The sequence below is a fragment of the Mauremys reevesii genome, linkage group 5, assembly GCF_016161935.1.
Source record: "Mauremys reevesii isolate NIE-2019 linkage group 5, ASM1616193v1, whole genome shotgun sequence".
In the NCBI taxonomy this organism is placed as follows: Eukaryota; Metazoa; Chordata; order Testudines; family Geoemydidae; genus Mauremys; species Mauremys reevesii.
In genome coordinates this window covers 6,180,480-6,204,753 of record NC_052627.1, presented here as the reverse complement: position 1 = coordinate 6,204,753, position 24,274 = coordinate 6,180,480, and the positions used below count along the sequence as shown (strand labels likewise).

The following is a 24,274-nucleotide window of genomic DNA, read 5'->3' as shown; positions in this document are numbered from 1 at the left end:
TCACTCCATGCCTGAGGAGTGTGGAAGTTCAGTTAAGATGGTTTAAGTAAATGAAACGTAAATCACTATTGACTTCGAGCTGGATTAAATAAGAATTCTGCCTGGGGGGACTGGATGGCTCAGGGATTCACTAATGGGATACAGAGCCTTTTGCCAATTAAAATTTTGGATCAGTTCAGTATTGGCTGGGTGTCTTGATTGTCTGAAGGCTGTTCTGAGGCCCTGGTGCAATGAAGTGGCAGTTTTCAGTCAATTTTCTAGTGGATAATATCTGCTTGAGTAACACTGTCACCGCACTGGGCACATGACGCAGGCTCAACAAAAATAGGTAAAGGCATGAGAACAGATCTGAGCTGGAGACTTCAGCTCTGGGCCTTCAGTGCCCACGCTGATCCAAGAGGAGGATCGAGGCCTTGAGGCTGAAAGGCATCTGGTCCCATTGACTTACTACGGCCAGGTTTTCGAAAGTGCTCAATACCCAACAATTCCAACTGTTCGCCATGGGGGCTGCTGGGAACTGAACTCTTTTGAAAGTCTGGGCCTTGGACGGACGGACACACACACTTTATCAGCATGTTTTTAAGACAGCTTCATTATTTGTGAGTACAGAAGCCACGCATGAGTTATGCACGTCTCCCCAAATGAGTGCTGAAACTGCACCACCCCATCATGTAACCTGTGCATGCCACGTATTCAACACACATGCACTGGACAGGACTTACACTTTTTATCAGGAGTCTTTTGAGTTTGGTTTGTCTTTAAAGCAGGTGCCCTCACAGTTACCAGGCAGCCAATTCTACAGGGCTGAATGAAGAGCATTATAAAGAATAAATTATAAATGCCTGAAACAATAACTCTTCTAGACATAACATTCAGAGCTTAAGGGTCAATATGATGGGAAGTTCCAGGAATAGAAACAAATGCTGTGTGTTGCAATGAAAAACTGGGGACTGTCTGCTTTTCAGTGGAATAATGCTCCCATTTATATACCTGATATTTCATCCGATATCGGACCTTAAACCTATCGGTCCATGACTGATTAACGCCTGTGTATGGTGTTCACTATTGCCAACATCATGGATCCACGATCATGAGTCAGGCCCCCAAAACTCAGGAGATTATTAAAAAAAAAGTACATATTTGGGGTTGGTTTTATTTACTATCTGGTTTTTGAGCCTTTCGGGTACAATTGGGCATGTTTTTGAACCTTTTCTGCACAACCAAGAGGAGTAGAAGCTCTTTTTTATTTCCTAATTAAAGCTGAGATGTTCATGTAATCACACAGCCCCAGGAACTGCACCTTCCAGAAAAGCATCTAACATTGCGAGACTTGTGAAATAATCATGAGAACTGGCAACACAAAGGAGGCAGGGACTTCCACATATGGTGGGTAATAGGAAACATTTTCTGTTGGAATTAGACTTTTAAGTGGCTGTTTTGAAGTCCGAAAGTTAGAATTGTTCCTGCAGAGATCGATTAGGGGGCAGGTAAGGCACTTGAAGAAATGATAGATAAATTCATCACATGGTGCTGCACTTTTTCACTTGGCTATCGCCTTCCAGAATTCTAAACGTCTGAGCAGCTTCAGACAATGGCCAGTTTCAGTTAATCAACCTACCAAAGAAATGTTTCCGTCTTTTTCCACAGGTAGGACTTCACCCCAAAAATTACACTGACACAACGCTCAGCATTGGCGTTGGGGGTTGGACTAGATGACCTCCTGAGGTCCCTTCCAACCCTGAGATTCTATGACACCTCATGGCACATCAGAGCTAGAAATGACAACTTTAGACCCCTGGAAAAAAGAGATTTCTGGCTTTCCAGTAGGGCACACAGCACATGCTTTGTGCTCACGCTGAGATTCCAGGCTATAGGACTGAGCTATTTTCATATATAGAAAAAGTTATTCTAGATAATTTAATTTTCTTCTTCTGCAAGAGTCTGTACAGTGGGACTCACAGTTAATAAGGAAGTCTGGCTTTAATTAGGAAAGAATAATTAAAAAGAAAATGTTAATTAATGCTCTGTGGCCCCAGTCCTGCAAACACTTATGCCTGAATGCAACCTCTGCTCAGTTAAGCATGTGCATATTTGCAGGACTGGGGCCAAAATCATTTTGAATTATTTTTGTTGTTAAATATGTGGCATATGTAGAATAAATGATGATGTGGTGTGGAGCAAAGATTTCCTTAGTTTGCATTTGTTAGTTGCCTGCAGATCTCACTAGTGACTTTCCCTCTTGAGCCGTATGGCAATCATTCCAAACGTCTGCTGACAAAAACTTGATTCTACATCATGACATATGCTCTCTCTGTTATTATATATTGCCATATAGAGAGAGGTGAGTATAATATATAGTCCTATTCTCCCTCAGACAAGTCTCTCTCCCTTTCACACACACGGCATAGGGTCTCATGTTCTCTTTCACTCATACACACACACACACAGGGGCATGTCTCTGTCTATCCATCTAACCCGAGTTGGCTAGACACAAACAGACAGCTTTGAGGTTTGTTTAGAATTGATGTTTTAAGGCTTTAAATTTTATGTTGACAGACGAGAAAGATGACATTCGTCTTTCCTTCTTCACATAGGATTGTGCCATACCCGTGTGAACATCATGGGCCAAATGCTGAGAGGGTATAAATCAGCATACCTCCATTGACTGTTTATACCAGCTAAGAGCTGTTCTACACTGAAAACTTGAATCAAGTAACACTCCAGCGTGTGAAAAATCCACCCCCACCCTGACCTAACCCCCAGTGTAGACAGCACAAGGTCGACGGAAGAATTCCTCTGTCACCCTAGCTACCATCTGTCTAAGAGGTGGATTAATTACAACGATGAAAGGACCCCTCCTGTTGCTGTAGCAAGTGTCTACACTGAAGTGCTACAGCAGCACAGCTGTGTAGTTCTTTAAAAGTGGACATAGCCTGAGAATCTGGCCCCACAAATTCAATTCTATTAAGCAATGAAAAAGAGATGTCAACAGAATTAACTGCAAGTGGCTTCTTGTCTATCCAGGCTCTTTCACAGTTCACGGTAATTGCTGCAGGTTCATATAAGCTCTGTGTGAGAAAGCTCAGCTACATGATGCTTACGTGGACTTTGAGTCTGAGAACCCGCCTGGTGCCATATGAAGGGGCCCGGATAATTAGTGGGGTTCCAGGTTCATTTCACAACACTAAATAGAAAGGGGCAGCAGTACTCAAAGTGGGTGACTAACAGATTTTTCAGTTCATTGGCCATTTTGAAAAGTAACAAAACAATTGTTTCGGTATCAGAGGGGTAGCCGTGCTAGTCTGGTGTGACTGAAGCTGCATTTTTTCCACCAGAAAAAGTTTTGGCTAAAACATTTCACACAGCTGTGATCATTGCCCTCAGGAGAATAAGGCTCACTTGTAAAAAAACCAGCTGTATTTACATAGGAGAAGGAAATCTGATCAGCTTTCACTCAGAAGTGCTCTGTTTACTGAGCTGTCAGAGAAGTTGATGTTAAATGTTTTCTATTTACAAGTGACAATTACACACTAAAGTACTGTGGTGACAGTTTAGCTCATTTTGGAACAATAAGGGATATTTCTTTCCCCCCCATATTAGGTCTTTTTACACACTGAGCAATATTTACAATAGCGACCGGGGATGCTGTGTGCCCCGATTTTATCGTGCCCAACTGGAGACTCCTTAATGAGCCGTAACTTTCAGAGGTGGGTGTTTCTACAAGTCATCTCAAGTTGGGAACCCGAATCTCAGGCCACCCAAAATCTCTAGCCACTCTTGAAAACGTAATCCATTAGCGGCCACTAAAAATATAACTTCCCAGGGATGTGTTGTACGTTATGGGACTGCCGGGCTAGATAGCTCAACGACAAAGCCCTTCTAAAAATACGTCTCAACAGAGCTACTTAGAGACTCCAGGATCCCCAAGTGCTTTGCAGACATTAACTGACTGGGCCTCACAATGCTCCCTGCAAACTACGATTTACTGTCTCATTTAGCGAGGGCGAACTGAGGCACAGAGAAGTTAACTCTGAGCAAATGTGTAAACAAGCCAGGTAGTGCTTAATTTCTGCCAGGGCTTGCCAGAGTTTGCCATGGCTGAATCCCGGCACCACTAGGCTTGGCCGTTGATAGCCCCGGCACCTCTGGGCTTGCTGCATCATTTATGAAAGTAAAAAAAATTGCTTGAGACCCGGCACCTCTTTCATTACAAATTAAGCCCTGAAGCCAGGTATAGAACCCGGGAGTCCTTGGGCACTTCCTGTTGTTGCTAGATGACACTGTCTTCCATTGGGACTCTTCTAAAGCGTGGCTCCTGCTCTCGTGTTCCTCCACCTTCTGCTAAAAACAAGATCAGAGAAAGTAAACCCAGACCAAACAAAACCAACAGCACTTTCAAACTCTGCAGAAATTAAATAGCTATTTTTTTAAAGAATTGACTGTAATTCAGCTCAAATGAGGCAGTGAGAGTCTGCTTTGGCCGGTGAAGGAGAGGCTGGTTGGGAGCTCCTGCTAGCTCCTAAGGGCTAGCAGAACCACCACCTGCCTCCTCCCACAATCCTGCTTTGTCAGAGTGTGTGGACCATCTGCAGGCAGAATTGAATCAGGATTCTCCACAGCATGGTCAGGTGCCCTAGTCACTGGGCTACAAGTGAGGCCTAACTCTCTTTGTGGATTTGGACTATGCCCTAGTGGTGACTGCTGCGCTAAGTGCATGTCCTCCCAGCAGAGTTAACTCAGGGGATCTACACTCCAAGTTACTCCTCTCGAGTGAGAGTGGCCACACTGTGAAATAGCACTCAATCTGCTGTGTCCGCACTGGCACTGCACTCACTCGTGGTGTGGTGCTAAGTCTCCCAGGGACACATCCCATAGTTCTTTGTGCTGCAGTGCATTGAGCCACTCTAGGAATTCCTTCCCAGTGAATTGTGGGAGAACTTGCCTGTCCTCTCTGGACATGAGGGGGATTGTGGGAAGGTGTTAGAGGACTCACAGCACTCAAGTGGGGATAACTTGCCTCCACATGAGAAGGTGGTTGTGTTAACAGCTGACAAGTTGCATTCAATGGGACTTGAGTTAGGGAAGACAAGCCCTAAGAGGTGAAAAGCAGTAGCGGTATAAGGTCCAAGTAGTACTGAAGATCCACTTAAGCCCAGTTTTAGAGAGTTTAAGTGGTGCACAGGCCTCTGCCCTGAGGCGACGTTTGCCCAGAGAGCCTAGTATCACACCGTCATAGAGATTAAATCCAGATCGTCCAGTCTGACATCCAGCACATCACAGGCCACCTCAACACCAAGTCCAACAACTGCAATTAGACCCGAGCATTACAGCCTGTAGGAAACTAAACTGGTATGTGCTACAGATAGAGAACAGGAGGGACTGAGGTGCACCAATGCCCAAGACTCCTGCAATGGCAGAGAAATGAGAATTAAGTGAAACATGACCCGAGTTATAAAGGGGAGGCGTGTACCTTGTGCATACATGACATTCCTTCTGCACACAGAGTCAGGAGTACGTCCAGACACTGATTTTAATGGACACAATAATTCCTTTGTGCTTTAGTTACATCCTCTACCTGTCATTTGAGCTGCAGCTTTCTTCTCCATTGGGAAACCCCTATAATGCTTAACTGGATGAACATGCTTTACTACAGCCTCTGTTTATTTTACTATGGAACACTTCCCGGTAAGACCGTCATGCACAGTTTACTATCCCCATCTAATCTGGGGTTTGTTTAAGCAAGTTTTATTATAAATAGACCATTTGTATAAATCATTGCAAAATAAACAGATTTGTTTTGATATCAGGTATTAACTGAAGGGTGCTTCACAGACTTTTCTCTAAGTGCTGTATTTTACAGCTGTTTTTATAATAATTGCAACCTTGAGAGGAAAGCATTGCTTTTTATAGATGCAGGTTGGGAACTAGGGAGTCATGGTGTGTTAGTGGCAAAATGATATATGTAGGTTTTTTATGACTAATCTGACATTCAAGAAGAGTTTAGGAAAGGTAGAACCAAGTCAGGGAGAATTAGACTGTCTTGGACGCATTCTTAAGGTTTACATTAGTTAACTTAATTTCCCCACATCCCTACAGGCCAGAGGACCTGTCTTACTATCTATCACTGGGTAGGAAATAGCATGAGAATAGCTTTCCTTGTGCTATCTCCCACCTGGCCAAAATGAGGAAGCCAAGTGGAAGGAGTGATGTAGGTCATATCATGTGGTAACATTCTTTCCATTCCCCTAGTATTTCCGGAGGACATTAAGCAGCAGCTACTAGAAGGTCCAGAAGGGATCACCTCAAACAAGACATCATCACATCATCTCATACTGGAAGGGAAAAGATCAGGAAACCTACCAGAAGAGCACACAAGAAACCAAAAACAACTATTCTAAAAACTTGACACTAGCCATTCAACAAAAAAAACAAAAAGTGGAACCAACTACAACAACTGCACAGCCCCTAGCACACCACCTTTGGGAGTAACCATGGCACGAGGACCCACCACATGGACACTACACGACACACTAACATCATCAATTTATCAAGACTACCCCTAACTGGAACTGAATTATTTGTACGTTCCAAGGGACTGGACTTCAGCCCCACCACAGAACCCGATACCATACAGGCTTGTGGAGAACTGAAGAAATCTTTTGCTGACTCTGCCTCAAATAATTTTTTTCAGGACAATGACGACACCACCCACAACTACCACATCCCCACCAACAGTCATAAGAAAAAAGTATCATCTGACTGGATACCCCACAGTGGACAAAACCACACTCTTAAAACATTACATTGATTGCTTCAGGAAAATAATTGACTGTGAAATCGTTAACAAATGGAACATCCATTACAATCTCATTGCCACCAAGAGGACAGTTATACAGTACCTGAAATCAAACCATCAGATAGTGATCAAACCAACAGATAACGTGGGAGGCATAATAGTTTTCAACTGTGATGACTATGTCAACAAGGCCAACTGACAACTCTCTGACAGCACTTATATAAAGAACTCAAAGAAGACCACACTCCACAATTCACAATTCACCCAGAAATTTAAGGATATCGTCAAATAATTCCCCAACCAACTCCACGAGAAAGTCTACAGCCTCATCGCCCATGAGCCCACCTCAGGGACCTTCTACATGCTTCCCAAGATACAAAAACAAGGGAAACCAAGCAGATCCATCATATCTGGACGTGAAGGAAAATCAGGACTCACAGTAACCATCCTCAAACCACTCACCTCACAAAGGGGCAATTTCCTCCATGACTCAACCAACTTCCTCCAGAAACTATTCAACATTAACAATCCCCCTCAGAACACTATCCTGGCCACCTTGGATACCACTTCCCTATACATCAAAATCCCTCACAAAGGCAGCATTGCTGCCTGCCTCAAATATCTATAAGACAATGGACAACACTCAGATATCCATCACAAACACATCACCAAAGTCATCCATTTGATCCTCAGCCATAACAATTCTATATTCAACAATGAACATTTTTTTCAAATGAACAGCCATGGATACTTGGCAGGGTCCTCAATATGCCAATCTATTCATCGGCCATCTCAATGAAGCATTTCTGGACAAAAGCACCATGAAATTAGTAATATACCTGAGCTACATCAATGATATATTCATGCTCTGGACAGATGACCTAAATTCCCTCACAAGTTTCCACCACAGCTTCCACACTCACCACCCATCCATTCAAACTCTCTCTAAAACACTCCCACACCAGCATCACCTTCCTGGACACCACAATCAGCTTCAACAATGGACCCCTACAGACAACTATGTACAAGAAACCCACAGATCACCACATTTACCTTCACAGATCCAGTAACTACCCCAAACATAGTAGGAAAACTGTTATCTACAGCCAGACACTCAGCTACCATGGAGTATGTTCTGAGGAGAAAGTCTAGGATGTACACTTTAATACCACCTTCACAAAACTAGGATACCACCAGAAAAATAGATTGCATCATGAAACAGGCCACCTAAATGCCCTGAGAGAACCTGCTTCAATATAGGGGGAAAAAACAACCCTTCAACTGCACACATCTGGTTGCCACCTACCATCCCATTAAATAACTACAACCCATTGTGACATTCTATACCTTGGGAGAGAGTGCTGTAACCCACATATTCTTCATTTTCATATAATCGTGATCTTACATATAAAGCATGCATTGTAGGGTATCGGGGAAAGGTTATGATCTGCTGAAAGTCATTTCTCTATCTATATATGTATATCATTAATGCATATGAAGTTCTGAGAATTGTGTACTATGGTTGTCACTAAAACATGCTGTAAGTTGGGGGAATCAGCCAGATACTAGCTCCCTAGAGGCAACAGCAAGGAAAGTAACCAGTGCCCGGGTGGGGTGTCAAACAGCCATCAATAGCCATTGTCCAGCAAGGGAGCTACAATGCGATGACTCACCTGCATGAGGCCACACCAGGGGAATTGCTCAACCTTGCTTGGAGAGACTCAGTAATGCCACACAGACATGCTTGGACTTGTGCTCCCCAAGCATATGGACTGAGAGTATAAAACAGACAGAGTGGACACATATTGGGCCCTTCTCCTGCCCCCACCTATGCTGCAAGCAACCAAGACACTGAGAAGAAGACAAGACTCCAACACAGGAGATTGGCCCAGGTTTAAGGAACAAACCAGTATATTAAAGACTGCAATATCCAGTGGGGTGAGAAAAACTGCTTAATCTAGTTGCTGCCCAGTCTAATATGGTTGAGAGTTTAGACTGTGTGCTTAAATTTTTTTTATTTTGGTAACCGCTCCGACTTGTTATGCTTCGACTTATAATCACTTAAAATCTATCTTTATAGTTAATAAATCTGTTTATTTATTTGACCTGAAGCAGTGTGATTGGTTTGGGATAACAAGCCTGATACATATCAATTTCTTTGTTAAACTGATAAACTCGTATAAGCTTGCAGCGTCCAGTGGGCATAACTGGACACTGCAAGACAGAGGTTCCTGGAGTTGTGTCTGGGAGCGGAGATATTGGCTAGTACCATTCAGTTGCAAGTAGGTGGGAGCAGTTTACATGCCAGAGGCTGTGTGAACAGCCCAGGAGTTTGGGGCTCTCACAGCAGAGCAGGGTAAGGCTGGATCCCAGAGTCAAGGATTGGAGTGATCTAGCAGCTCATAGGTCCACATAACACCAGAGGGGAACATCACACCCATATCAATGGGGACACCAACCTGAAAGAAATCTTTCCCAACCCCCCACTCTTCTGCCTTTCAAATAACCCCCAATCTCACCAAGTGCATCATCAGAAGCAAGCTCCCCACAAACCAATACACACCAACTCAAAGCACCACCAGACCCTGCCAGAACAGATGCAAAATCTGAAGACATCTCTATTGCTACAATGATCAATACACCCCCACAACACACCTTTCAAGATCCATGAGACCTACACATGCCTAGCACAACATTTGGTGTACCTTATCCAGTGCACTAAATGCCCCAGTAAAAACTATGTGGGTGAAACCAGACAATCACTACATTCTCGAAGAATTCACACAGAAAAATAATAAAAGAAAAGAATACCCTATCAACTGTGGGCAAACACTTTTCACAAAACAATCACTGCATATCTGACCTCTCAGTCCTTGTCCTCAAAGGAAACCTGCACAAATACCTTCAAAAGGCAAGCTAAAATTCATATCTTTGTTAGACACTAAAAATCATGGTCTCAATAAAGACACTGGAATTATGGCTTTTTACAACAATCTGTAGACTACTAACCACTGCCCTCTTTTGGCCTATGATTGCAGAGGTGTTAATGGGCTACTTCACCTTGACTGGTCTCTTAGACTATGTGTTAACTACTTACGCTAAACAATCAGTTCCACCTTGTGTTTAACTGTGATGCTCTAAATACCTTTTCAGACCAGAAGAAGAGCTCTTTGTATCTCAAAAGCTTGTCTCCTTCACCAGTAGAAGTTGGTCCAATAAAAGATATTACTTCACCCGTCTAGTCTTGCTAATCAACCACTAGTATCAGACATTTTTATATCAGCAAGTGTGGACAACCTGCATCCAACAATTTTAAAAGAGCTAGCTGAGGAGCTTGCTGGACCATGAATGACAACTTTTCAATACGTCTTGGAGCACTGGGAAAATTCCACAAGCCTGGAAGAAAGCTAATGTTGTGCCAATATTTAAAAAGGGTAAACAGGCTGCCCAATAAATGATAGGACTGTTTGACATCAATTCTGGACAAGATAATGGATAATGGATAATGGATAATGGGATGTAATATATGGGAATAAAGCTAGTATATGGGATGTACTATATGGGAATAAAGAATTAAACTAATGATATATTTTTTGAGATTAGATTACATGTTTGGTTGATAAAGGTACTAATGTTGATGTAATAGACTTCTGTAAAGCATTTGACTTGGTACTGCATGGCATTTTGTTTAGAAAGCTATAACGTCAACATGGCACACATTAAAAGGGATTCAAAGCTGGCTATGTGACATTGTAAATGGGGAATCGTCATTGAGCAGGAGAGTTTTCAGTGCTCTTCTGTAAGGATCAGTTCCTGGCCATACATTAGTTAACCTTTTTATTAATGACCTGGAGGAAAAAATAAAATCATCCCTGATAAAGTTTGTAGATGACACATAAATTGGAGAGTGGCAAATAATGAAGAGGACAGGTCATTGAATCTGGATCACTTGGTAAGGTGGGCACAAGCAGACAATATGTTTTACCACGGTTAATTGAAAAATGTCTGCCTCTAGGAACAAAGAATGCAGGCCATACTTATAGGATGGAGGATTGATCCTGAGAAGCAGTGACTCTGAAAAAGATTTGGGAGGGGGGTCATGGCAGATAATGAGCTGAACATGAGCCCCCACTGTGACACTGTGGCCAAAAGAGCTTGTAGCCCAGTGGGCTAGCTCGCCTTCACTATATTTACTGATTTGCATTATATTCTGCTTTGCATTATATTCAGCAGTAATGCAAGAAACCTACAGATCTGTATTCTGTAAGACATTAGGTTCAGCAAGTTAGCATAAAGCTTAATGCTTATAAACTTTGAACAGATAAACTTTGCGCAGATAAATGGCCCAATGGAAAACCCCAAGTATTTGGGGAGCTGAAAATAGAGTTTAAGGGGAAGGTCTCACCACAGGTACATGAGTCAACCACAGAAGTGTCCTGGCAACGAACTGACATACATATCAGGTACATGAGATACACCTAAGGCTAGCCGACTTGCTTGCCTATCTATAGTTTCTTGTAAGTTTCTTATTTTCTGATAGGTTTGCTTATTTTTTATTATAATAGGTTTATAGGTTTATATTAGAGTATATTTTGGCAGTAGCACAAGGGACTTGCAGGCCACATCCTGTATGGTGAGATAAGGAAAAGTTAGCATACATATGTTTGGGACCTTTCACCTAGATAGAGTTGATGAGCTAAAGCATAAAGTCCGTGTATAGCTGCAACCTTTAACATAAAGGATGTGTTAAAGCAGGTTGGCATAGGGGCTTTCCTAAGTTTATACCCTTTTAAACTTAACAGGTACCCCACAACTCAGAACGAACCGAAATAATTAGTTAGGACAGAAATAACAAAGAGGCCATGGTAACGAATTGACATATATGATAATAAGTTCAGATCATTAATATACTAACCTATAGGAAAAAAAACCACTTCAACATTAGTAAGGTGAGAAAATACAAATAAGGAAAAAGGGGAAAAAATCCCCTACTGAATATGCCTCAAACATAGTTGCATCAGTGTAACATATTATAAAAGTAGCATCCCAGCCCAGGGGCGGTAGGAGAGAGAGATGTAGTCCTTGGGAGGTGCCAGAATGATGGCCGCTGGTAATGACGGGGAAGGTGATGGTGATGAGGAAGATGATGGCTAACATTTCAGGTTGTTCTACAAGGGATGGTGTGAGTATATAGGTGTGTAGATGTACATTTTGTAGTATCGCTATCTGTCATAGAAAGTTGGGGTGTTTGTGACTGTGCTAAATGTGTTAATAAACCATATTTGTACATATAAGAGTTCCTATAGTGTGAGTGTTGCAACTGTACACATCAGGGTTCCCAACTACATAATAATTTAAATAATACTGGCCTGATCTTGGGGCAAGAACCTGTCAACCCTCAAAGTGATACCTGGGGATTCTTTATGTAATTAATTATATTGATTACTTATCTAAAGTTCAGGCAACAAGCTAATGAACGCTTTGGTGCATAGTCAAAAGAATCTTGAGTAGGAGCAGAGAGGTTTTTTTACTTGCGTAGATGGCACTGGTGTGACTGCTGCTGGAATACAGTGCCCAGTTCTGGTGTCTACAATTTAAGAAGGATGTTGACAAATTGGAGAGGGTTCAGAGAAGAGCCATGAGAATGAATAAAGGATTAAAAAACCTGCCTTACAGTAATAGCCTCAAGGAACTCAATCTATTTAGTTTAACACAGAGAAGGTTAAGGGATGACTTGATTACAGTCTATAAGTACCTACATGAGGAACAAATATTTGGTAATGGGCTCCTCAGTCTAGCAGAGAACAGTATATAATGATCCAATGGTTGGAAGTTGAAGGTTGACAAATTCATACTGAAAATAAGGCATATATTTTTAACAGTGAGAGTAATTAACCGCTGGCACAATTTCCCAAGAGTTGTGGTAAATTTCCATCACTGACAATTTTCAGTCATGATTGGATGTTTTTTCTAAAAGATCTGCTCTAGGCATTATTTTGGGGAAGTTCTCTGGCTGGTGTCACCATGGGCCCTTCTGGCCTTGGAATCGGTGAGCCAGCAAAGCCTATTCACATGCTATTTTCTGCCTTAATTGCTTGCTGTGGGAGTCCTGTGGCCAGCCAGGATGCTGGGTCCCTTCTGTGGGTGCTTGGATGCTTGTACTGAGGGAGTGGCACTGCATCCATTACCATCAGGATGGTGGTCAAGCAACCTCAGAAGAAACCAGCAATCAAGTATTCCATATCTACTGAATAAATACCTGATAAGCACTGAGTATGAAAGGCCGAGAGAGCGAATCAGAAAGCACGCAGTCTGCCACCCTTCCTTCTGTACCCCTTGAGTAGGCCCGGTGAGTTCAATGGGATTGCCTGTAGGAGAAGACGCTATTCACTGTCAGCAAAGATAGCGGAATTGGGCCCTAAATTGACTTGGCAACCAAAGCCGCTTCAGCCCAGAGAACCCACCAAAACAAAACTCCTCTGAAAGGAGAGGCTCTTCTCAGCCTCAGGGGTAGCTACAGGAGCTGGGTTCGTAGCAATTTAACGTAGTGCTGTGGATAAGCGGCTGATGCTACAATCAGTTCTGACAATCAGAGCACAAGGCTCCCATGGCAGCATGCTTCCCCCTGCACTGATCAAGAAGGTCTTGCTGCTTGTACAGTCTGTCTGTGCAAGATGCAGCTGAGTAGAGCATTTAAAGTTTCTCCCGGTCCCATTAGCTACTGCATTTAGAAGGATGCCTATGTGTTAGAGCAGCTTCCTGTGCTCTGTATACTTCCAGCCTTTGTTCAACTGTGCACTCCATTTAATTGCTATTACAAAGTAATTAGAGAGGGGCACAAATGAAAATCTGAAAAACCCAGCTCTCTCTTTCTCTTTAATGGGATGAAGGATTTGGGGTGCAAGAAGGGCCTCTGGGCTGGGGGTGGAGCCAAGGGATTTGGAGTATGGAAGGGGGCTCCGGGCTGAGGCAGGGGGTTGGGGTGTGTGTGTGGGGGTATGGGTTCTGGGCTGGGGGTGTGGGTTCCATGGTGGGGCCAGAAATGAGGGGTTCAGGGTGTGGGAGGAGGCTCTGGGCAGGGGGTTTGGGTGCATGGGGGTGAGGGCTCTGGTGTGGGGCTGGGGATGAGGGATTTGGGGTGCAGGAGAGGGCTCCAGGCTAGGGCTGAGGGGTTGGGAGTGTAGGAGGGGGCTCTGGGCTAGGGCAGGGGGTTGGAGTGTGGGAGTGTGTGAGGGCTCTGGCTGGGGGTGCAGACTCTGCCATGCGGCTAGGGATGAGAGGTTTGGGGTGTAGGAGGGTGCTCTGGGCTGGGACCTAGGGGTTTGGAGGGTGGGAGGGGGATCAGGGCTGGGCCAGGGGGCTGGGATGTGTGGGGGGGTGAGGGCTCCAGTTGGGGGCTGAGGATGAGGGGTTTGGGGTGTAGGAGGGGGCTTTGGGCTGAGATCTAGGGGTTCAGAGGGTGGGAAGGGGATCTGGGCTGGGGTGCAGGAGAGGGTCAGGGATTCAGGCTCCAGGCTGCACTTACCTCAGGCAGCTCCCAGAAGCAGCAGCAGCATGTGACCCTCCTGCTCCTATGCTCTGTGAGCTGCCCTGCCCACAGGCGCTGCCCCCACAGTTCCCATTGGCCACTGCGAAGCTGGAGCTTGGGGCGGGGGCAGTGCGCAGAGCCCCTTGGTTGCCCCTATGTGCAGAAGCTGGAGGGGGACATGCTGATGCTTCTGGGAGCTGCGCGGAGCCAAGGTGTTGGTGTTGGTCCTGCTTTGAGCAGGGGATTGGACTAGATGACCTCCCAGGGTCTCTTCCAACCCTGATATTTTATTCTATATTCTTAGCCCCTCTGCACTGCTGACTGGACTTTTAAAGGCCAGGTCAGCAGTGCTGACCAGAGCCGCCAGGGTCCCTTTTCGGCCTGGCGTTCTGGTAAAAAAACGGACACCTGGCAACCCTATCGGAGAGGCACAAGGTGTCGGGGGGGAGGGGCTTTGGGTGGAGGCAGGAGGCACAGGGTGTTGGGGGAGGGGAGCTGGGGAGGGGATAGAGAGGCATGGGGCATAGAGGGAAGAGGAGGCTGTAAGCAGTACTGTATTGAAACGATTCAATACCCTTGCAAGACAAGACAGTCGGTAAATGACTGGAATTTAGTATAGAGACCAGAACAGGGCTAGTTTTGGTTCACTGGGTGCCTGACCTGAAACCCTAGGTTTGAACGCTGCCCCTCTAGGAGTGGGAGGTATGGGAGAAGGGAGAAAAGACAGGGGGACCGTTGCAGTGATTTCACAGGAGGACAGAGGAGAATGGGCTGGAGGCAAGGGCAGAGTGGGTGATGAAGGATGAGGGAGGGGTTGTTTGTGAAGTGAGGGGTGGGGCGGGAGAGGGCAAGATGGGGGGGTTGTGGGACAAGGGAGCAGTGTTTGGGAAGGGTGGGTTGAGCTTTACAGTGGTAGGAGCAGCAAAGAGTCCTGTGGCACCTTGTAGACTAACAGACGTTTTGGAGCATGAGCTTTCGTGGGTGAATCCCCACTTCGTCGGATGCATGATGCAGTGGTAGGAGGGAAGTTTCACTGTTGGAGGTCTCGGATGGGCTAGTGGTACTTCAAGAGAGAGTCTTTGTCCCCTGTCTAATGACTGAAGCTGAGGTGAGTGACACAAGTCCTTCACCCCTACGTCTGGCAGAGCCCTCAAGATCCATCCAGATCTTGGGGCATCCCCAGGCTTTGGGGAAAGGACTGACCCCCTTTTCCCTTCCCTCCTTCCGAGCCTTCCTTGAAGTTTCCTCAGAGTTCTCCATGGCAGAGAACCTCAGTAACATATCTCACTTCCCCAGGGGCATGAGGACAGAACCAGGCAAGAGACACATAAAAATCACTGCACACAACACCCTAGCTCCTCTCCCACCTTCTGGCTGCTGGCAAACCCGGAGCTCTCAGAGAGTTAAACATACAGCAGTATAAGGGTGTTGCATCTAGTTTTAGGAAGGTAGATAGCACCTTGTTGCTACCTGTGGAGCCATGCTTCCCCATTTAGCTGCACGGCACACATGTGCAGTCTTAGGATTTCTTTTTATAACAGTGGGATGCATGTTCTCATGTATTTCCCCCTCCTCTAGCACTGCAGGTTGTATTGTGCCTCCTTGTAGGCCATGCTTGTCAAGGCCAATGATAGCCCTGAACTGTTGTCAGCTAAAATGCCTCGGTGCAAAAAGTCAACACTCTTTAGGATGACACATTGTCTCCAGCTGGTATCAACAGCCACTTAAGGAATGACCCTTTTATATAAATAGATGAATCGTAGCAATGTGTTTCCATTGGGCCACACTTGCAGCTATTTTACATTGCCAACATGCCTGCATAGTCACTGCGCATCATGATAAAGAAACAGTATGATTACTACCTTTTTATCTTCCGGGGAAAGTAATTTTGTTCAAGACCACTCATGGTCTCATTGGTTTTAATTATTTTTCCATGCTATTATGCAGCCTTTGAGATATGCTTGCTTCAAAATTTGAAATGCTAACTACTTAAGCAGTGTTGTAATGATTCAGAGTCCCTGCAAGCCAAGACAGTAGCTAAATGTCTGACATTTAGGATACGGGTCTGAAAACTGGGCTAGTTTGGGCTCAGTGCGTGCGTGACGTGAAACCCTAGGTTGTGAACTCAGTCTCTTCACTGAACAAACTGTGACTGTAACAGAATGATCAAGTGTTATGGGAAGTCACATGCTGAAAACCTTTTTATGATGCTAGAATAGGAAAGACTGTATTTTATTTCTAAGGGACTGAGGTTTTACTTTGATCTACTTGATTTCACTCAAAAGGGGTAAATCTCATTAGCTGAACTGGAGCAGCCAATATATTTTACATATTTTAATGTCTTCACAGATAAATGCTGGTTGGTATTGAAGCCAGTGATTATGACTGATAATTTGGCAGCAAAAAAAAAAAAAAAAAAGCCAATTAATAATACCAATGGCCAACAATTTGTGAACACTGATGTGCATAAACCATCCAAAATTTAGACCAGGGGTAGGCATCCTATGGTACGTGAAGGCGGCATGCGAGCTGATTTTCAGTGGCACTCACACTGCCCAGGTCCTGGCCACTGGTCCGGGGGGCTCTGCATTTTAATTTAATTTTAAATGAAGTTTCTTAAACATTTTAATAACCTTATTTACTTTACATACAACAATAGTTTAGTTATATATATTCTAGACTTATAGAAAGAGACCTTCTAAAAACGTTAAAATGTATTACTGGCATGTGAAACCTTAAATGAGAGTGAATAAATGAAGACTTGGCACAGCATTTCTGAAAGGTTGCTGACCCCTGATTTAGACAAATAAGTGTAAAAGCATATGCAGCCTTGAAATACTTATGCTCAAAAATGCACGTTCTATGGAATATATGTGACACTAAGAAGTAAAACCAATACATTTGGGAAGAATTTTTGAAGTCTGTCATGTGGCAAGGTAAGGGTTGTTATAGCCACATGACTAAGTCTGCGCAATTGCCCTTTTGTCTCGGGGTAGTGTAGCCTAGGGGCCACAGACAATGTGGCTGCCCTCTCCCAGGGCTGTGTGGCCTAATGGCCAGAGTCAATAAGGCTTCCCTCTTTCCGAGGGCTGTGTGGTGTAGTGGCCAGTCAGGGTAACTGGATTGGGGGACCTGGGCCCTCCCTACTTCACCGGGTCCCAGCCTAGGGCCCTGTCAGTGGTGAGTGTACTCACCACTGAGTCAGTGGGGATCTGACCGAAACACACTGACTTAATGGCCAGTTCTATAATTGGTCCACTGTCTAGTTTCCCTAGGCCACTTCCTGCTGTATCTCCCAAAGTAGATATCTGGGCACCTCTGGGTCCTTTGGCCTGTGCTGCTGCCAGTGACTCTGACCTTTCTCAGGTGTCTGCAGGTACCTGGATATTCGCCAGTGTCTCTGCAACCCTGGCTCCTGCAGTCTAGGCTGGAGCTTGCAACATATGTCCTGCCTCCCTGGTGTTTAGTCCCAACTGAGCCAGACTGTTCCTTTTTATACCTGGTTTCCAGCTGGAGCATGCCCAGCAGGGCTGAGGGGGTGTGGCCTCCTCAGCCCATAGGGTGGAGTTAACCCCTGCAGGATCAGTGAGGGGCAAGTGCGCCCTGTCACAAGATCAAACAAAAATGCTGCTTACCTGGAATCTCTTCTCGCTTTGACAAATGAATGTTCAGCTAGTGCTGACTTGACTTCCGAGTGTGTTTGTTTTTATAGTTTCTCACATGGGAAGAGAGTTGGATCCTGGATTTGCGAAACGCTACTAGGACCAAGATTTTCACAAATGGGTGCCCACAACTAGGCTTCTATGGCCACTTTCAGCACCTAACTAAATGGCGTGATTTTTTTTTTCAGATGCGCACCCAGCAGCTCCCTTTGAAGCCAATGGAAGCTTCTGGGGGCTCAGCACTTTTGAAAATAAGCCCATTTAAGTGCCTCAGTGTGGACTTAGAAGCCTCACTTCAGGCACCCAGTCTTGTGATTCTTTGCCTAGATGACTCAGAACAGCTCAGTGTTCAACACTTTGACCCAGCTTCTGCTTTGTGTTTTTATCACGCACATCCAAAGGAACTCCAATGGAGTTCAGTGGAGTTATTCTAGCTTTACACTAGTGTCCCTGAGAGGTGATTGTTTTTCCTGTCTAGTTTTATTTATTTTTTCTTAATTCCTAGGACAGAGTACACATGACTCACGCCATATGTCAGCAGTCTCCACGGCCAGCATTTCCAACCACTTAGGTTGGGACCCCATGCAGTCACATGTCCTAGACTATCTTCCTTCTGGGAAGCACTGCCTTTTTGCCATCAATCTCCGAGTCTACCAAAGCAGACAGGAAGACCAATGGCAGTAAAAGTAGTATTGAAGCTGACAGAAGTGGTTAATAAGCTAGATCTACTATTAAATACAGGAGAGGGAGGGAACACGAGAAAGGAAGTGATATAATTCTCTGATAGTTCGCTGTCTAAAGCAAACAAGAGGGATAGCGCTAAAATAAATCAGTTGTGATGTGGAACCAGTGAAAATAAATGTATTTTTTAAAAAAACAGAATACAGGTATTGTCTAAAACCAGACTGGGGAGGCAACTGGAAACCTGAGAACCTGCATGTTTGGCTCGCACAGAAAACTGAAGGATGATCCTTCAAACCACTGGTTATGCAGGAAGGCCTTACTTACATCAGTATCCCATTGATGTCAATGGCATTACTTACATGAATAAGGTTTTGCAGATTGGGCCACAAATCTTACAAAGAATAATGCCAGGATTCTGTCCAACCGGGCTGGAAAGCTTGATGCTACCAAATGGTCCAAACTCAAAGGAAGACTTTTGACCCAGCAAGGTGTATTGAGGATTGTGTTGGAATTGCAAGTTATTGCTTTAAGAGCAGGGATTCCTGGTCCCTCACACAGACTAAGGGGCATTGTAATGAAGGGTTCATTCAGAGGCAATTTGGAAAAAGCCAGGCTAAAACAAGGTGGAGTTACTTGTGCTCTCTGCCTTAGGGAGCAGCCTGCTTTGTCTCTCTCTGTGTTTTGATGACCGAGTATTTTAATTCTGGATTCTAAGGATATAAAGCAGTGTTATGGTGCAACCTTCCAGCAAGCATATCAGATGTTTTCATCTAGCTTCTCTGTGTGTATAGCATGAACATAACAAAGGCAAATTCCTAGGTAAAGCTGACTGTAGACTAAGCTACCTGGATGACTAGGTTGTGGGTTCCTAATACGCTGCTGTTCTCTTACTGATGTGCACTAAATGAAACATCTCTTTAGCACTAAAGAGGTGTTGAGAGCATTGCTTTAGTGAATCCATAATTCCTTCCATCTGCAAGCATCAAGATAAGAATTGATATAGTGATTCTCCATTTGATAAATATCTTTATTGATTTCTTTTATTTTTATCCTGTTTAATTATAGGACCATCATTAGAAAATCAGAAATAAGTGTTCTAATAAGCCACTGGGTCATCCTCTTTAACCATACTGAACTGAAGTATTAATTGGGGTTATCCATCTTTGGCAGGGTAAAAGGGAAACATGAAGGAATTACAGGCTAGTATGTTTCATTTCTACACCCAGTCAATTGCTAGAGCAATTAGCAAAGCAGACACTGAAATTATTTAGAGCAAAAAGAGCTAATCGGTAATATGGGAAGAAGGGGAAATTACCAGGGGAACGAGGAGGATGTATAAGGAGATATTAAGGACCTGTAGGAGCAAAGGCCGTACAAGGGAACAAGGAAGTGTACAGGTACATCAGAGGCCGTGGAGATGACTAAATAAAATTTAGGTTGTGTATTTAACAGGCAGGAAGAGCAAATAATGGATGTCAGGGTGACAGATGAAATGGCTCATAGCTACTTTGCTGCATACTTCACTTAAGAAGCATAAGAGTAACTCACAGCTTAATGCAATCGTAGTTAATGAGGAAACAGAGAGGTTACGAGGCAGTAAATAGGCTAAAGACGAACTACTGGAAAATATTCAGCTCATCAGGCAGCCAGTGAAGTTCAGCCTAGAGTGCTAAAGGGCCCAACAGAATGAATATGGAAACACTGGCTCTCATAGAGGAGAGATGAGGTCCCCAGAAGGCCAGAAAAGGGAAAACACGGAGCCTTTTTTTGAGAGAGAGAGAGAGACAGAGAGAGAGAGGAAGTACAGAACTAGTGAACTGCTCTCATTTCTGCTTAGCATCAATACTCAGTACATTTCTAGCACAATTAGAGCCTAATCCAACACCCACAGATGCAACTGAGTCTTTCCATTGAAGTCAGTGCTGCGGTATTGGGTCTTTAATACAGAAGTCACATTGTAAGCATTTCTGGAAAAAGAAGGTGACATAACGGATTAAATGGGTTTGTCAATAACAAATTATGGTGAATTAACTTGAATTATTTTTCTTAGCTAGGATAATAAGATGACTGGCTAAAAGAAATGCAGTGGGCATAGTATATCATTATATGACATTTAATTTAGTTCCTTGAGGCATTCTCTTAGGGAAACTAGAGAAACACAGATTAGATAGATTGCTTGTAATATGGCTACTAAAAAAGGTCAGAGATTACATATTCAGTATCTGAATCTAAAGCTATACAGACTTCACTAATTAACTTATGTGGAACCACTTTACCTTTGTCCTTATAAGAATCTCATTTGGTAAGTTTCAGACCATTTCTGCAGGCAATCAAGTTCATACTTTATATTACTGCAAGTCTCCAAAACAATGTAGCATGGGTTTGCATAGCTGGGGAATAGTCTGACCTGTATAAAAGGAGATTCAGTAAGGACAAAGATAATGGAGTAATCAAATGCACAAACAGAAGGTGGAGAACACAGGTAGGGAAGCTGAATCCCAAAGGATGGTCTGGGGAATTAGAAGGTAAACTGATTGGTTTAGCAGTGTAACATTGTCACATACAAACCCTACTCAGTACTGGCTAGGTCTCCATTGGGGTCTGTTGTGGACATCACCAACCTAAAAAGAGACAACTGGAGAAAACAAAACCTGGTAGGATGATGACCTCTGGGAGCAGGTGAAGCGAGTGAGGCATACTCAGACTCAAGGAAGAACGCGCCTTTCATCAGTATGCACCGCACTAGCACAGATGTGTCACTGAAGAGTTATTGGGCGTCAAAGAGAGTCCCATTAGCGATCCTTGGCCAAAGGAGCAAGGACAGTGCATCATAAGTCTTTCTGGACATGGGGAAAATTTCTTGTTGTTTTCAACCGTGGTGCTGGAATCTTTTGAAAATCAGATCCAATTGATCCATTATCAGTAAAGCTAACAAGGAGGGTGCATTGGTGTAGAGGTTAGGGCAGAGGACTCCCGGATCTGCCGTTGACATGCTATGAACTTGGGAGGGTCACTATTTTCAGTGCATCAGTGTTCCGAGGGAATGCTGAATTCCTGAACATATGTAATATGCTTGGAGTTCATCAGGGGAAAGGCTTTATGTAATTGCTGGTATTTGTATAAAATTATTAACATGTAAAGAACTGTTTGTGAATTCAACTAAGAATTCACTGTGGTCACTACGTTTCATTTAATTTACGTGTTTCTTTATTAACCATTTAAAAACTCAGCATTTGACAAGTGTTTCCACAGCACAGGCTCTGAGAGCACAATTATTTCCTAGTCCAACCATATGGAAATACTGTGTGTCTCAAACCCCTGTGTGACAACACGTGTTGGCAGTGTAACCCCATAATAATTTCACAATGGAGCATGGAAACTGGAAGGGAAAAGCTAACAGCAGTTTGCTTTTTAGCTGCTTAACTCCTTTTTACAAGGATATCTCCATGCAGAACATGCATGTGGGACCTGCATTCCCTGCTACAGTGGGACCTCCCTCTTGTGGGGGAGGGGGAATCCTTCCAATGGCCAGGCTCATCTCAGATTTCATTGCCCACTTTATTATGGTAAGAGCATCCAACATGTGGAACAAATAGCACTGTAAGAGTTGAGCAAATAATTGTGTGGGTTTTTTTGTTTGTTTGTTTGGGTGGGTGGGGCAGCACCAAAAAATCTGGAAAAAGAATTTGAAAATTCAAACTGAAATTGAATTTTTGGGATTTTCTCACCAAAATGAAAAACAAAAAAATATTTTTTGTTTCAGGTCAAATAAAATGTTTTGTTTAACCGCAAAACATTTTTTGTTTCATTTGTGGAATTTTTTTAGCCCTTTTTGTTTGTGTTTCGATCTGATAAATAAATGTAGCTAAATTTCAAAACAAAATGTCATTTTGAAATATGGTCAAAATGAACCACTTTGACTTTAAAAAAATCATTTCTTTGGGCCAAAACTATTCACTTAATTCACTTTAATTCACTCAATTCATGGTTAGTTTCAATGGCCCAAAAATGAATTTGTCAATTTACTATTTGCTAAAAATAATTCACTGAGACCTCGTCCCTGACTTTTTTCCCTCCAGAGGCCTCATGTGCATGGACTCCAGCAGACAGCGCTGAGCCACTATTCTCCTGCTGCAAAGGTGGTGGAACGCAGGGCACAAGAGTTCGTATCCCATCCCATTTTATTTCAAATGCTGATTTGAGTTTGGTGCTGGCTCATAAAGCATCATCTTGTTAGTTCTGGCAGGATAGCCCCGAGTGCGCACTCACTTCTCTATAGCTGGCCATCGAAGGTGACTGACAGGGATGTGAAACTGAAGGCGCCAGCAACAATGTTCTTGGCACATTCAAGCCAGACAAAGTAATAAGCACAGCAAGAATCAGCTACGGTCAAATGACTTATTTCCCCCCCTACTCTAAGTTTTAACTGATGTGTCAGGATTATTATTATTGTGTAGGGGATTTGTTCAAAATTCCCATTAGTCTTTTTTTGGCTCAATTGATTAATGGTCTGGTTATCATCTCTTGACGCTCTCCCCAAAAACTTTCTCCAGTGAAAACAATGGTGTTTCACAGCTATCTTTGTTGTAACTATTATACAAGGTCTTCAGAGTGTGTTAACATCTTGCTGCATTTGGAAGCAGACTTTTAGATTTTCTGCCACTGGGATCCAAATTAAATGCTGAAGTAAATGCCTCAAAGGTAAGTGACGGGAGACAGGTCGAAAACAGTTTTATTACAGCCGTAATTTACCCATGGAGTGTCCTGCTGCTGGTAATAACCTTTTCAGAGTTGTAGGGTAACATGCAGTCAATTACAATTGGCACACTACGATATTGGGTCATCTATATATGTGAAGGGCAGCATAATGTTACTTTCTTGGCATTCCTCAGCTTTTCTCATGGCCAGACAACTGCATATAATAATACATTACACCCACTGGACATGGACATGAAGAAAGCTAGTGTTACAACCACCACATATAGCATCACAAAGAAGACATAAATACTACACAGCATAAAGATGAAATTCCTGTCTCTTCTATTCTGCTTACCAGGGCAAGCTTCTTTGTAGGGGGGTCTTCTGTTAGACCAAGTAGCAGATCATCAAGCAAAGGCAGATTAATTTGTGCTGGGGAAATAACAGGCCTTTTTACTAGCGACTTGGCTTTCAAGAAGGATGTTGTCAGCCAGATCTGTAACTCAGTGATTTGAATGGGCCTATTCAGATTTGCACCAACTGAGGAGTTAGCCTGCATATCAATTGAGCATGATGGCTGCTTCGTGAGTTTTCTGTTTTCCTTTTTTAAAAAGCTCTATCAAAATATCAACCCTTTGCTTCCAGCTCATAATAACTGCACTGTCCTGCTGCTTCATCTTTATGGAGTTTTTTATTGAGGTTTTTAGCTTGGGTGTTTTACATGTGATTGTACAGAGCATTTAAGGAATAGACACAGAAAAGAATATACACAGAGGAAAAGGAAACCAAGCAAACTGCTAGTAGTTAAGAAAATGTTTTGTTGGCATGTTTTTGGGTAAGAGTATCACCAGCTGAAATGTGTACATGAATTATATGATTGATAACTAGCAGGCACCTGTAATAGCT

At 43.5% G+C, this 24,274-nt stretch overlaps 1 protein-coding gene across 2 annotated transcripts in view; it reads right to left on the bottom strand.

Annotated features, from left to right (window-relative positions):
- Window positions 1-2,066: 2,066 nt before the first annotated feature.
- ADGRL3 (adhesion G protein-coupled receptor L3) overlaps window positions 2,067-24,274 on the bottom strand; it is an 842,781-nt gene continuing 820,573 nt past the window's right edge. Inside the window, exon 24 of one of the 2 annotated variants that reach the window (XM_039540335.1) lies at window positions 2,067-4,341. In XM_039540335.1, the coding sequence (XP_039396269.1) occupies window positions 4,271-4,341 (71 nt within the window). In that variant the 3' untranslated portion in view covers window positions 2,067-4,270. The remainder of the gene's footprint in view (window positions 4,342-24,274) is intronic. The other variant, XM_039540336.1, reaches the window with a different exon arrangement.